We start from the raw sequence: 15,022 nt of genomic DNA, 5'->3' as shown, positions 1-15,022 counted from the left end.
TTGTGAATAAACCGAGGGGATGAAAACAAAATGCTTGTTTGTTGATATACTCCTTCCGTCCCAAATAAGTATATACGTTACTTATTTCGTTTGTCCCAAAATAAGTATCTATTTTCAAAAGTAAATGTCTAATTTCTCATTATATCATTAATTATCAAATGGAGAGAAATTCTCTCTCTATAACTAGGGATAAAATTGTCCATTTGTTGCTTAACGAATGTAATAATCACATATACTTGGGATCATGTGAGACCAAAGGTTTTTCGTGAGACCCGTAAAACCGATTCTTAACCCTTGGATTAGATCTACAATCTGACAATCTGAACACTCATAGACGCCACAAGACTTCTCAATAATCACAAAATTGCCACCGTGCAACTTTAAACCATTAGATCATTAGCTTATAAAGTTGATAAATGAACATAAATTGGTCTTATGGGTCTTACGAAAAACCCTTGGTCTTACGTGAACCCAACCCTAATCACATATCCTTTTAAAACTACATGTCTTTTTCATTGTGTACATTTATTTTTGAAAAATGGAGTATTTTTGAAGCCAAATTTTATTTAAAGACCCTACTTGTAATTATACAAAGTGAAAGGGGCGTATATGCATTTTTAAGAAAGAATAGGGACCTAAATTAAGGTAGTGGGAAACATGAGGGACCATGATCAAGAAAGAAATCCCAAGCTCTCGAGACACTATAAAATCAAGCAACATCGTCAATGGCAGCCTTGCGCCTAGCCCTATACCAATTAGTCTATATATCTTAATTTTTCTAGTTTTTTTCTTTCATTTTTGTTTAATTTTTAGTTCGCATCAATAATCCGATCTATTCCTGGCAGATTATGGGGTTAGGAGGTGTGGATTCATCATTCTGAAAGCGATCAAAAGTTCAAGAATTAGGTCTCCCACCTGTGTCGATTGCCGCCATTTCTTATACACATACAGTATCCTGTAAGATTTTGTTATGGTTACAAAACTCAAAACTTTTTTTTATTGAGGGAATTATGCGTGTTTTGGTGGGGGTGAATTGTGGATTGATAGGTTTTTTAGGTCATTGATTATATCAGAATTGGGATCGGGGCTGGGATCTATGTTTTCAAATTGAAACGATCAGACGTTTAGGGTTTTCGTGTAATTTGAAACTTGTTGCAAGAGTGATTTTTATGGATAAGAAGAAGGTAGTGGTTCCGCTTGTATGCCATGGGCATTCTCGTCCAGTGGTGGATGTGTTCTACAGTCCGATCACTCCAGATGGGATTTTCCTTATTAGTGCCAGCAAGGGTACGTGGTGTATTTGGTTTCTGAACTTTACTTATTATTCATCGCTATGTAATTGTTGAACTTGTGTACTGTTGGTGGGTAATCCTAATTCCTATTATGAAGCATGATATTGATGCTTGGATTTATCAACTATATATATATATGTATATATATGAGCATATTTGAGGATGAATTATATGAACATGAAGGGTGTATAGATGAGCTTCTCCCGATGTATGCTGGGTGAAACTTGATTGGAATCCAAGGATCATGTTCTAACGAGACATATTGTTGATATACATACATACATACATATATATATATGTGTGTGTGTGTGTATGAGCATATTTGAGGAAGAATTATATGAGCATGAAGGGTGTATAAGTGAGCTTCTTCTGATGTATGTTGTCCGTCAAACTTGATAGAAACCTTATCATGCTCTAAGCTTCTAACTAGAGAGTACTTAACTCTATTCTCAGGCTTCGATGTGGATTAAAGAGACTACCCTAAAATGTTTGTTACCTAGAGTGAAACCAAAAGGAAACCATATAAATGAAATAAGCAAATAGATAAATAGTAAAGCAAGGTGTACACTTGTATGCGAATCACCTAATTCGCCTATCATAATGAGGTACTCCCTCCATCCCAAAATAAACGTCCACAATGAAAAAGGCACGTAATTGTTACACTTATTAATTAACTGAATGACAAATTTACACTTGATAATATAGAGGATAATGAATTTTTGCATCTCATAATTAATGGTAGAATTTATAAGCATGCACTTCCTGACTATGGGATCATGTGAGACCACTTAAATAACACGGAATTTTCACAGCAAAACACTATGAAAGGTAAACCTTCACGGTGTTTTTGCTGTGAAGGCTTGGATGTTTTTTACCTTCACAATGTTTTGCTGTGCAGTTTCAGTGTTATTTTGTGGTCTCACGGTTCTCACCAAAACTGGTTGGTCTCATGTGAACTCAACCCTTTATAATAACATAGCAAAGAGTCTTTCTTCCTCAAGGACACTACAAACTCAACATATCAGCTACCTTAATTGTTATCTTATCTTTTTCTTATAGGATCCCTAATTACTCCCTCCGTCCCAAATTAAGTGTCCACGTTTCTATTTTAGTTCGTCCCAAAACAAATTTCCACTTCCAAACGGATAACAAACATCCTATATTTTTCTCAAACCAATGCAAATTGTCTAAAGGGTAAGTGCAAAGTTTCCATTTCAGCTTGTTGTTACATCTGCAATGTACTGATGCTCTTTGTGTTTGAAAAGATATGATCAATTGGTCTAATGAAGCATGAAAATGTTGGTGATATTGGTTCCCGTTTACAAACAAATTGTTTGAAGAATGTATCTGTCTTCAAGTTTCAAATTCTATCCCCCACTGAACAGATATTGATGATAGTTGGCCTGGGGGAGTTCCATGACAGGATATGCAATTGGTTGTTTGTTTATGAAAAAACTGCTTGTTAAAGACATTGGTCCATGTACGGGCTGATCGATTTGAATCAGTCATCAGTTAGTTTAGGAGGCTGTTTGGTTGGTTTTTCATTAAGAGGCTGTTTGGTATTGGCTTAATGGGCTGTATAACCCATGTAGCTTAGTCAGTCAGTCATAAGTAGTTGTTCGATAGTGGCTTAATCTGGAAAAAAGAGCTTATTCGGGCAGCTTGAGAAGGGCACTTGTTTACATTCAGCCCAAACTATTTACTTCTATACCCTTCCCATGGAACTTGCCTCCAGCCTCAAAAAATCAAAACCATCGTTCAAGCATTCAGTCCAGCTTTCAAGTACGGCGCCTCTTCCGGTGCTTTTTCCTCCTCCCTTTGGTGTTGTTCTTGTTGCCTTGCCTCCCTGTCGGAAATGGAGAAGAACTACGGATCGAGAAATTTTCTAGAAGCTCCCCCTAGAAGCTTATTGAATAAGCCACTTTCTATATCATTAAGTCACTACCAAACAGTCATATATAACTGACCGGATAAGTTCCGAGTCCCATTAAGCTCATTAAGCTGCTAACAAACAGACCCTTGTCCTTTTGTGTATTTTCACTTGATAATGCAAACTTGTTTCAATGCTCAAAATGATGCATAAAAATGAATTTACACAACAATAAAATTGGTTCGTTACTTAATTATAAATTTATTTCAGATTCCACCCCTATGCTTAGAAATGGAGAGACTGGAGACTGGATAGGAACATTTGAAGGGCATAAAGGTGCAGTGTGGAGTTGTTGTCTGGATACGAATGCTCTTCGTGCTGCATCAGCTTCTGCTGATTTCTCAGCGTACGTGGTTAAGCTTTTTGTTCGTTATTTACGTTAAGTATAGAAGTTATTACTTTCATTGATATTACTTTAGGGTGCTTTTTGGTATCTAGACAAGACAGTACAGGACAAAACAGATAATATTACCATTTGTTTATATCATTATAAAAATGCTTAATAATTATGCTTGATGTACTGTTTTTAAAATATAAATTGTATTTTCAGGAAATTGTGGGATGCATTAACTGGGGATGAACTGCACTCATTTGACCACAAACATATTGTTCGTGCGTGTGCCTTTTCAGAGGTATTTTTTATTTGTTCCTTACAGGTTTCTCATTTATATATGAGCAATTGCTTCTTCAACATCGTTTTTTAACTGAGGATAATCGCGTTTTACTTATTTTATTTACTCTTGATGTGGGGTAAAAGGTATTTGATGCATGGATAATCAAATTAGTGTGGCAGATTGTTTGTAGGAAATTATTAAGTGGGAATCTTTGGTTTGTCCCATGTGCTTTTTAGCTAGGATTTGCTGACCCACCTGTGCCCACCATTTGTTCAACCCATTTTTCTCGTTACCTATATTCTTATTCTCATCTTGTTTTCCCTTGCAATCTATTTTTTCTTTCTAAATTTGCCTTTAAAAAATGCCGTTCAAGATTAAAGTCTTCGCAAACCATGCGCCTTCTGGAAAACAACTTCTTGAGGTGGATGTATGGTATGAGAACCCCCCCCCCCCCCCCCGGGCGGGCGGGGGATCCGACCCTTGGGTGGGATTTACTGGTTTGGTTTGGTTTGGTTTATTAATCAAATTAGTGCATCCAGTGTAGTCAGATTATAATCATTTGCTTACCGAATTCAACTAGTTTGCATTAATTGTCTTCTATTTGCTCTTCTTTCTGGATGTCGTTTCCGTTAGTTTTAGTTATTCTTGTATGCTGATTTTTGAACCCCTTCGTGGGTAATGCACATGGTTATGTTTTGCCAAGATTTTCTATTGCAACTATATAATCATAGATAGCGATATGCAGGCTCTGGAAAACAGAAAACTAGACTCTTTTAGAAAGTAATGTACTTATTAGCATGCATCCTTGGAATTGCTCTTACCATCCACCTCATCAACTAAATGACAATTTTACCCGTGATAACAGAGGGAGTGATGAATTTCTCTATCTCATAATTATGGTTAGAAATGGGAAGTGGCAGTTACTCTTGGAAAACAGAAAAACTACTCTTTTAGAAAGTAATGAACTTATTAGCATGTATCCTTGGACTCTTACCATCCACCTCAAGACATTGAAAAAGGTACACAGTTATAGAAATGTGTAAGTATTACACTTTCTAATCTACTAAATTACAATTTTACCCTTCATAATAGAGGGAAAATGAATTTCTCCATCTCATGATTATGGTTAGAGTTGAAAAGTGACACTTACTCTTGGAAAACTGAAAACTAGATGCTTTTAGAAAATAATGAACTTATTGGCATGTATCCTTGTAATCCCTCTTAGCATCCACCTCAAAACATTGAAAAAGGTCCACAGTTCTAGAAATGTGTAAGTATTACACTTTCTAATCAACTAAATGACAATTTTACCCTTAATAATAGTGATGAATTTCTAAATCTCATAATTAAGGGTAGAATCGGAAAGTGGCACTTACTTTTGAAAGTGACATTTATTTTGGGACAAACTAAATTAGAAACCTGGACAATTTTTTGGGATGTTGGGAATAGGTAAGAAGCAACTTCTGTTTAATTGTACAGGATACACATCTTCTTCTGACTGGAGGTTTCGAGAAGATACTTCGCATATTTGATTTAAATCGACCCGATGCGCCTCCAAGAGAAGTTGAAAAGTCTCCGGGTTCTGTCAGAACTGTTGCATGGCTCCACAGTGACCAAACTATATTAAGTTCGTGTGGTGATTCTGGAGGAGTAAGGTAGGCAACAAACAAAAATGAAAAATAAATTTAAGGGACGTTTACCAAATGCTTACCGGCAAAAGTCACCACCCTTTCGTACCTTGTTGGGTAGCATTTTCGATCATCAAAATCGATTTTCGCAAAAGTCTCTTAGGGGCTGTTTGTTTTGGTTTTCCATTAAGTCCTGTGTTGATTAATCTGTTTGTATAGATTGTGAAGGTTTTTGTTTGGAAGGGTTTTTTCATATATGGAAGGAGCGTGTGTTTTTAATTGGGAAGGGCAGGTTTGGAAAGAACTTGGGTTTCTGCATAAAGCTCCCCTCTAGAAGTTTACTGAAAGAGCCACTTTCTAAATCATTAAGCCACTACCAAACAATCATTTATAGCTGACTGAATAAGTTGCAAGTCCCCTTAAACTCATTAAGCTACTAACAAACATGCCCTTACTCTATAAGCGCTGACCGGTTAGAGTCTTCTCTCTCACTTACCGGGTAAGAACCTTAGTTGTTGCCATGCATCTTACTGGTAAGATTCTCGATCCTTGCCATGCTCACTCGGTAAGTGACCCATGAGCGTTTGGTAAACGACCCTTTAGTCTATTTCATTAATGTTTTTTTCCATCCCCTTCACAAGATCTCATATCCAAATTTTGCACCATTTCATGGATGATTCATATGGCGTCAACTTTGATAGTGTATCGTATAACCAAGTATTTAAACAAACTTTCATGGCTGATTACTCCATTCATTAATTTCTGGCCATGCAAACTTTCACGGTTTCAATTCGGTTAGTAGGGAAAATTTAAACCGAACCGCATGAGGCGGTTGGCCGGTTTTTTTGATTTCCGATTTTTTCGGTTTCAGATAAAGAGTTTTGGCTTGGTTTTCCGGTTTTTTTGAACACCCCTATACCCACCAATGGTGGGGTGTGGGGAGGATGAGATACGATTTATCCAGAGCTAACATCTTTACTCAATGAGTACAAATGCAATTAAAATTTGTGAAGAATATGCTATGATGCATTTAGAGCTTCTCCAACAAATTCTCCAAAATGTAGAAAATGGGGGTTTTGGGTAATTTTTTGCTCCAACAGATTGTCCAAAATGGAGAAAGTAGGAGTGTAAATTTCGCCAAATTTGGAGGTCTTTCCAAAATTGATTACCATCAGAGAGAAATGGTTTTTTATTATATTCTTCCAACATGTAACCTTGAAAAGAAATGTTTACGAGAGAGAAATAATATTTAATTAAATGTATGGGATATTTTAATAATATAATTAATTTGTTGGAGTTGAATGCAATTCTTTTTAGAGATTTTGAGGTTTGGTTCTCCATTTTGGAAAACTTTTGGAGAATCTGTTGGAGATGCTCTTACGTTCCACTAGATTGCATCGGTTTTACTTCTTTATGTTTGGCATAAATTTCAATGTGGCATTACAAAATGACAGGCTATGGGACGTCAGAACTGGCAAGATTGTTCGTACGCTTGAAACAAAATCACCGGTCACAAGTGCTGAAGTGAGTAAGGATGGACGTTATATCACCACCACAGATGGATCTACCGTTAAGTTCTGGGATGCAAATCAGTAAGTGTTGAAAATATATCGGTAATGTGTTGTAGATTATTTACGGTAATTACCAAATCACCCCTGTAGAATCTCTGATGGACAATTTTACCCTGTATAACTAATTATATAAAGGGTGGTTATCTTAGTATTTCAATTATAACTAACTATATAAAGGGTATTTATCTTCATAGTTAGTTCTAAACTTAATTACCCGTAATTTGCACCTTATATTCACATTCTGCGTGTATTGCAATCCAACCCTTTTTTTTGTCTTTTAGTTTTGGATTAGTGAAGAGTTACGATATGCCATGTAACATGGAATCAGCATCATTGGAACCGAAGTTTGGTAACAAGTTCATTGCTGGAGGAGAAGACATGTGGGTTCGCTTATTTGATTTTAGTACTGGTGAAGAGATCGGTATGCATACTTCTTATCTTTACGTTTGGGTTACAATTTTTTTCGAGTATATAATATTATATATAGGTAGAGGTTCATACGAGAACACTACCATTTTAAGAGAACGTGAGAACACCCATATCGTAGTCCATTACATGTGATACCATATGGGGATGATGAAATAGCGTGTACACGACTTGGCCCATGACCTAGGTTGCGGCCAAGGTTACCCATGTCAATCATGTGTGTATCACTAGTCTATCACATGTGATGGTTGCCTCGTTGAGGTGTTTTGGCGTTCTCGTAAAATGGTACTGTTTTCGTTTGACCTTCCTATATATATATATATATATATATATATATATATACAGAGAGAGAGAGAGAGAGAGAGAGGCCACTTCAAATACAAACCGTCTAAATCCTACAAACCAATCTCAACCGTCCGTGCAGATTATCAAATCAATATCAACAATGTGGATTAAATTAGTTTTGAGAAATTTCTTCTCAACCTTATCTGGAACTGACTTGATAACCGCCTAAAATTTAAAATACCCAAAATCAAGGGCCGAGGGGCTATTTACCAAATTTTTTATAAGGTCCTATATGGATTTGTCTGTCTGGATAACTTGGTGATGTTGTTTACTTTTTTATCTGAATCAACAACCTAAATGACATAAATGACTGATTTACTCCCGAGTATAAATGTTGTGCTGTTTGATAAATTGCTGTTTATTTTTTAAGCCATATGATATTTCTAGAACACAAAAAAATATTTGAACATCAAGACATAGAATCATAAATTCATTAATATCATCTAAAAATCAGAACATAAATTCATACCTAAAACAAAGACATGATAACATTCTATAACAATCAAAACCAAAGAATTAACATAAAAACAAAAAACAGACAATGGAATTCAACATAAGCATAATGTCTGTGCTGTTACAGTTAAGCATATAATACTGTTACATACTCAAAGGATACGATCCATCAAACGACCAATGTTTCATTAGGCTCAGGACAGAAGTGGTTCTCTGGATTATTAGTCATCACAATAAGGATAGCATTTGAGTATTAGAAGCCAGACAATGGTACCTTGATTGTGTCTTTTAGCTGTTTGGGTTTCTGTTTGTGAGGTTTTTTTCTCCATAATCGAATCTTTCTGTTTGGGTTTCTGCTAAATTAAGATTAGATGGCAGTCGAAGAAATCACATTTGAGAACCCAATAAATTGTGATAATCTTGAGAATTAGTGTATCTTGTGCTATTTTGCGTGATTTTTTTTCATTTGTGGCTTGAATTTAATATATTGATTAACATAAATTTGTTTCACAGTTTGTTTGTTTCATATGTATTTGTTAACACATATAAAACAAACACATTGTGAAACAAAGATATGTTAATCAATATATTAAATTCTAACCTTAGCTGAAAAAATCATGTGAAACAATACCTTACGATAATAGTTCTCACAATTATCACAATATATGGCGTTCTCAAATTATTAAGCATTCATATATTATGATAATTGTGAGAACTATTATCGTAAGGTACTGATTCACATGATTTTTTCAGCTAAGGCTAGAATTTAATATATCGATTAACATATATTTGTTTCACAATGTGTTTGTTTTATATGTATTCGGTTTACAATGTGAAACTTTTTTAGTTGTATATTTTGTTTTGCAAACAAACACATTCTTAAACTATACACTAAATCCAAGCCGTAGATGAAAAAAAATAATGCCGCACATGATGCATTGATTCATAAGATTATTACAATTTCTTGGGTTCTCAAATGAAGGCCCCCTATATATGTAGAGAGAGGTTCAAGGAAAAAAAAACCCAAACAATGAGAACTGAGGAACATTCTGGTAACACTTCATTCGGACGATATACACATAAGCATACAAATAATTGAAGTTGGTTTCTTGGATTTTATGCACGTGTGCGTACTAGACAAATGCTTACAAATAATTTATATGCACGTGTGCATACGGTCCAGATGAACGGGTTACCAGGCTGTTCGTCGGCTTTTTGTTTTTTTACGGTTTTTCCCTGAACCTAACCTTGTATATGTGGACAGACACATGGTTTTGGTTGGTTAGGCTTACGGATTTCTGTTGCCCTTTTTTCTACAAATGAGTTGGTATGTTGAAATCGTTGCGCAGGGTGCAACAAGGGTCACCATGGTCCGGTCCATTGTGTGAGATTCTCTCCTGAAGGAGACTCATATGTGTCGGGATCCGAAGATGGAACGATAAGAATATGGCAGACGGGCCAGAAGGAGAACGTTCCGAACGGATCGAGCAAGGATGAAGTTGTCTCAAAAATGCAAGATTTACATGTTGGCAGCCACAGCCAAGGACAAAAAAACAGGCCAGCTTGTTAACTAGATTCAATCACATATAAATGTTTGTTTTTTTTAAAAAAATTTGCAAATCAAATGTTGTGTTGTGTGTTTGGAATAACCGGAGGCTGTGTTTCCCACTCATAGTTTCTAATGCTCAAACAAAATGCAATGGATGATAATAGTGTTCAAAGAAACCCCAGGTCTTTCTCTTTCATTCTTGTGCACTTCTATTGAAGGAGTCTTAAGAGTCGGTTTGTTAGCAGTTTAATGCGACTCACAGCTTATTCGGTCAGTTGTACATGAGTGTTTGATAGTGGCTTATTCAATAAGCTTGTAGGGCTTAATGATCTATACATTCATCTTGTGCACTTTTAAATACGTTCTTCCATCTATGAAAAAACCTTAACCAAAAACTTTTCCAATCTATACAGACAGATTAATCTCACAGACAACTTTATCCATACAAGATTTAATAGCGTTGTTTGATTGGTTTAAGGTTCTATGTGGATTAATCTATCAGTATAGATTGACAAGATTTTTAGATGGAAGGAGCATGTTCTTTAACTGGAATGGGCATGTTTGGAAAAAAAAAAAAAGAGACTTTTTTGCATAAAGTTCCCCCCTAGAAGCTTACTGAATATGATACTTCTTATATCATCAAGCCACTACCAAACGGTCACGTAAGCTAACCAAATAAGCTGTGAGACCCATTAAGCTCATTGCTAACAAACATGCCCTAAAAATGTCGTCAATAAGAATGTGTTTGGTACGTTGAGAAGACTGGACATGACAAATAAGAGTAAAGTAGACCGGTGAAAAAAATCCGGAAGGTTTTATGGTTTTAATTTAACATGGTCATTTACGAATCTTGTCTCATCAACTTGATTTTTGTTCCGATTGTTATTATGGTACAAAAAAAACTGTATATTTATCCTACTCGTATCATGTACCAGTCTAAGTATAGCATCTTACCAAAAATGGCACAAGTTTTCGTATTGTTCCATCCTGTTATGTGTACGACACGCAGGAAATGATTAGATAAAGTGATAAACTAAACGAAACTGAGATATCTCAATCAAAAGTAGAGTTTAAAAGATAGAATGTATAGGCATGTCTCCAAGTGAAACAATCATTAGATGCTTTTTTTAGACATACCTCATCCACTGAGTGAACCAATTACATGTCCTCTTACTTTAGTGTCATTGGAGGCAGGTTCTGTGTGATCCGTTGGGATATCTGAGCTACATGTTAGACGCTTTATGACTATTATTACTTTCTAATTTGAGTTAATTAAGCTCAATTTAGTCCAATAATAATTAAGGTTTAGAAACGTTTTAAGCTACATATACCAGCAGGAGTTGGGTTTGATCACATGGAATGCCAAATATAAGAGAGGATTGTACCAATTTAGTATTTATAATCATTTTTATTTTTATTTTAAATTTAATTTAATTTTATTTAAAATATTTTTTTTTATTATATGAAAGAAACAAAATCATGATAATATACGAATGATTTAACAATTTATTATAAAACTTATAAATAGTCTTTTAACAATATTTAAACAATTACAAGGAAAAACCTTCGTAAAAGGCATCGCCACTTAGTTGTTTATTGACCTCTTAATAGTTCCATTAAAAGACAACATCTGAATTTTTAGAGGTGAATCTTGTTTGACAAAAAAAGTCTGTCTCTTAATGGTTCTAAAACTCTCTGAATAATTTTGTATCATGAGTCTCCCTTATCCATTTAGCGCCCTAATTTCATTGTAAACAATTACCAAACAATTATATTTCATTTTGCATTGTATCATGAGAGCCTCTTAATCATTCTGCACCAAATCATTCAGCAACTGCCAAACAACCCCTAAGTAAGCCAAATAATGTCCTCTCATATCAGTATTATTAGAGATAGGTTCTGTACGAAATCGATTGGGATTACGGATTAATACAAAATATACATAAATAATTATAATAAAAATCTAAAGGAAAAATTGCATGAAAAAATAACGTACTTAAACTTGATTCCTATTTTGGGTAACAATTGGCTCTATATCCAACGAATGAAACTTTCAAGGTATGAAAAAAAGTATTTTGTTTTGGTTCAACTTGTAGTCCCATATAAAAAAAACATACTTTCAAAACTTCCATTTTAGTACCTAAAATGTAAAATTTAAACATTTAAATACCCGAGTGACCAGTTGAAGACTAATTTTAGATTTTAAAAAAGACTAATTTTAGATTAAAAAAAATTCATGTCACTGACCACGCCATGAAATAATACTTAGTTGGATACCGCATCACTCGTCACATCAACATAATAACCAGTTATCCGGGTACTTAAATATTTAAAATCTTACATCTTAGATACCAAAATGAAAGTTTTAATAATACGTTACCCAAAATAAAAATTAAGTTAAAATACATTTACTTTTTTAATGTAATTTGACCAAATCTAAAACCATTTTTATTAGAAGATGGAGAAGCACGTGGCATGCGGGTGACAAGCAAACTCGTAAGTTGGCTTTAACGGATTGTAACAAAGCATGTCTGCCTTCATGCTATGGCTCTCCAATAAATACATAAATTAAATGATAAACGTGACTAAACCCTTTTTTTACATAAAAAAATAAATCAATTATTGAAAATAATTAATTAAATTCTAATTATAGTAATAGTTACTAGATTTAAAATCATGTGAGATTAGATTGTTTTTATGAGATTTGTGAGACCATATAAATAACACTAAATGTTCACAGCAAAACACCGTGAAGGTAAGCGTTCAGTGTTTTTGTTATGAAATTTCGCTGTTTTTCGTACGTTCACAATATTTTGCTGTGAAGTTTCAATATAATTTTGTGGTCTTACGGATTTCACGAAAACAAGCTGGTATCAACCCATAATTACTAATTTTTATTTGAAAATATTTATTAAATATACAAACTTTTTTAAAAATATACATTTTCACTCTAGTGTATGCTCTCAAAGTCGAGATATTTAAAATATATTGAAGATCAAGAATACGTATAGGAACAAACGATAAAAAATATACCAAAGGGCCTTAGGCTTAGCGGTATCATAGTATTTGACCTCTTAGGAGATCAGGGGTTTAAACCTTACCAAAAGTGAGGAGGATGTATGAGTTTATTTGTTGCATTTGGCGTATATAAATATTATATACTTAAAAATAAATGTGAGTAATTAAATATGAAAGACAGAGAATTAAAAGACACAGAAACAAATGAGTAACTTAAATCAAAGATTCCAATGAGAACATGTTAATAGTCATACACAAGTCATAGTATTTGGAAATGGAAGAAGATTACACAAAGACCACATGTATTATTGCCGACCAAATAGCAGCATACCTTACAAAATATTCAATTTAGATTATTAGAAAGCCCACTAATATATATATATATATATATATATATATATGTATATGTGTGTGTGTGTGTGAAAGATCATGAGAGAAGTAAAGTTAAGATGAGAAGTGTAAGAACTGATTTGGATCATTGATCACCTTTAATCTCAAATCCATCAATGAATCGTGTTTGATACGAGGATTGATCTTCGGTGCATCTCGATGCATTTCATCCTAATGTGCATCCAAGGGTCCAGATCTCTTCTTACACTTCTCACCTTAACTCTCATTCTCATCGAAGCCCAACTGTATATATAAGCTAGTAGAGAGTAGAGTGGGTTTAGTACGCCCTGCCAAAATGGCTCCGAACCCTGAAGGAGACGGGCGCAAATGGAATTTCAATTCATGCAAGAACAAACAATCATTCATAGAAGGGAGCTTGGATTGTTGGGAAATTAGATCCTACTCCCCCCCCCCCCCCCCCTCCCCCCTTTCACGGAAAATGGATTGTCCAGAGTCAAGCGTTGAAGCCATCCCATTTTAAAAAAAAGGCTTGGTTATTCAGAGCCATCAATTGGCTATTGGTGTGTGTGTGTGTATATATATGTGTATGTATGAACTATGTGTTTACATAGTCACTTGTTTGTCGTCTATTTACATGGTTTGTAAAATAAAACATATAAACATATAGTTCATATGTAAATCACACGGGTTCATATATGCACTTGTTTTGTAGCCTATTGTAAAAGTTACCAACCATAAAAACATTTCCAACAGATTCTTCATTTTAGAGAGAATAGAGATTTTGAGCAAGATTTTTGTTATTCTTCAAAAATAGAGAAAGTAAGAGAGGGAGAGTATGAAATCCTCCACAGAAAAAATGTTCAGAAAAACCCATCGAACTATCTTATTTCGAATGATTAAGTCCCTAAACTATTTTTTTTATATAAAAAAACATCAAACTTTCTCATTTTGAATGATTAAGTACTCAAACTATTTTTTTGAATGAAAAAAAAATTATTAAACTTTTTCATTTTGATTGTTTAAGTCCCTCTGCATTTTACATACTATGCGATGAATTAACAGGCGCTTTACAATCAAAGCTGCAAATATTAACCAAATGAAAGATTATGATCACTTCTTTACTTCTCCAATACTTTATTTCATATGATGATATATATCATAATCCTTAGGTTCGAATCCCTTTGTTTTCGAGAAAAAATATTTGTGTCACATTTTTTTTGCTACAATTGTATTGAGAATGTTTGATTATGACATATAACTTAATCAAATATTTAAATGCTATTGATAAATAAATATTAATATCACAAGAATTTTTGACATACATTTTTAATTAATCGTGGTATCAGACAGTCTTAATTTTTACTGTTAAAAAAATATGTGTAAAACTTTCTTTTATAGATTGAACAAATCTTAATTTTTTTTTTGTTAACCTGAATATCCAACTCGCTATGCGAGCCGACTAATCCCAGAACGACCATCCGCTATGCGAGCCGACTAATCCCAGAACGACCATCCGTTTTGCGGATATCTCGGAGTCACCGCATTTAAACCTCCATGGCCACAAATGAATTTTTATTCCTCATTGGATTCGAACCTGTGACCTCTACACATTTTTTACCCCAAATTCAAACCAATCAAATACCACCCTTATGGTTACGAATCTTAAACTTTTCAGTCAATAGACATGGACTCTGGTTGATGCATCCATAACTTTGAAACTTATTATGTCTTATCATAACAACTTTTCTTTCTTTAGAAGACGAGTTATAACAAAAAAAAAAACATTTAATTTTTTTAATTAGAAAATTTTGATAAATATATATATATATATATATATATATATAT

General features: G+C 34.1%; 1 protein-coding gene across 1 annotated transcript; it reads left to right on the top strand.

The window, feature by feature from the left end:
- Positions 1 to 737: 737 nt before the first annotated feature.
- LOC112516530 (serine-threonine kinase receptor-associated protein-like) lies at positions 738 to 10,004 on the top strand. Its single transcript, XM_025123615.1, has 7 exons — positions 738 to 1,287; positions 3,433 to 3,568; positions 3,773 to 3,854; positions 5,316 to 5,491; positions 6,919 to 7,056; positions 7,317 to 7,456; positions 9,609 to 10,004. Exons 1-7 carry the CDS (start codon positions 1,170 to 1,172, stop codon positions 9,827 to 9,829), a joined length of 1,011 nt encoding a protein of 336 aa, XP_024979383.1. The 5' UTR covers positions 738 to 1,169; the 3' UTR covers positions 9,830 to 10,004.
- Positions 10,005 to 15,022: the final 5,018 nt, after the last annotated feature.

The sequence above is a fragment of the Cynara cardunculus genome (genome assembly GCF_001531365.2).
Source record: "Cynara cardunculus var. scolymus isolate 2C chromosome LG 8, CcrdV1, whole genome shotgun sequence".
In the NCBI taxonomy this organism is placed as follows: domain Eukaryota; kingdom Viridiplantae; phylum Streptophyta; class Magnoliopsida; order Asterales; family Asteraceae; genus Cynara; species Cynara cardunculus.
The sequence above is the reverse complement of the archived record's forward strand: the minus strand, read 5'-3'. Positions and strand labels throughout refer to the sequence as shown.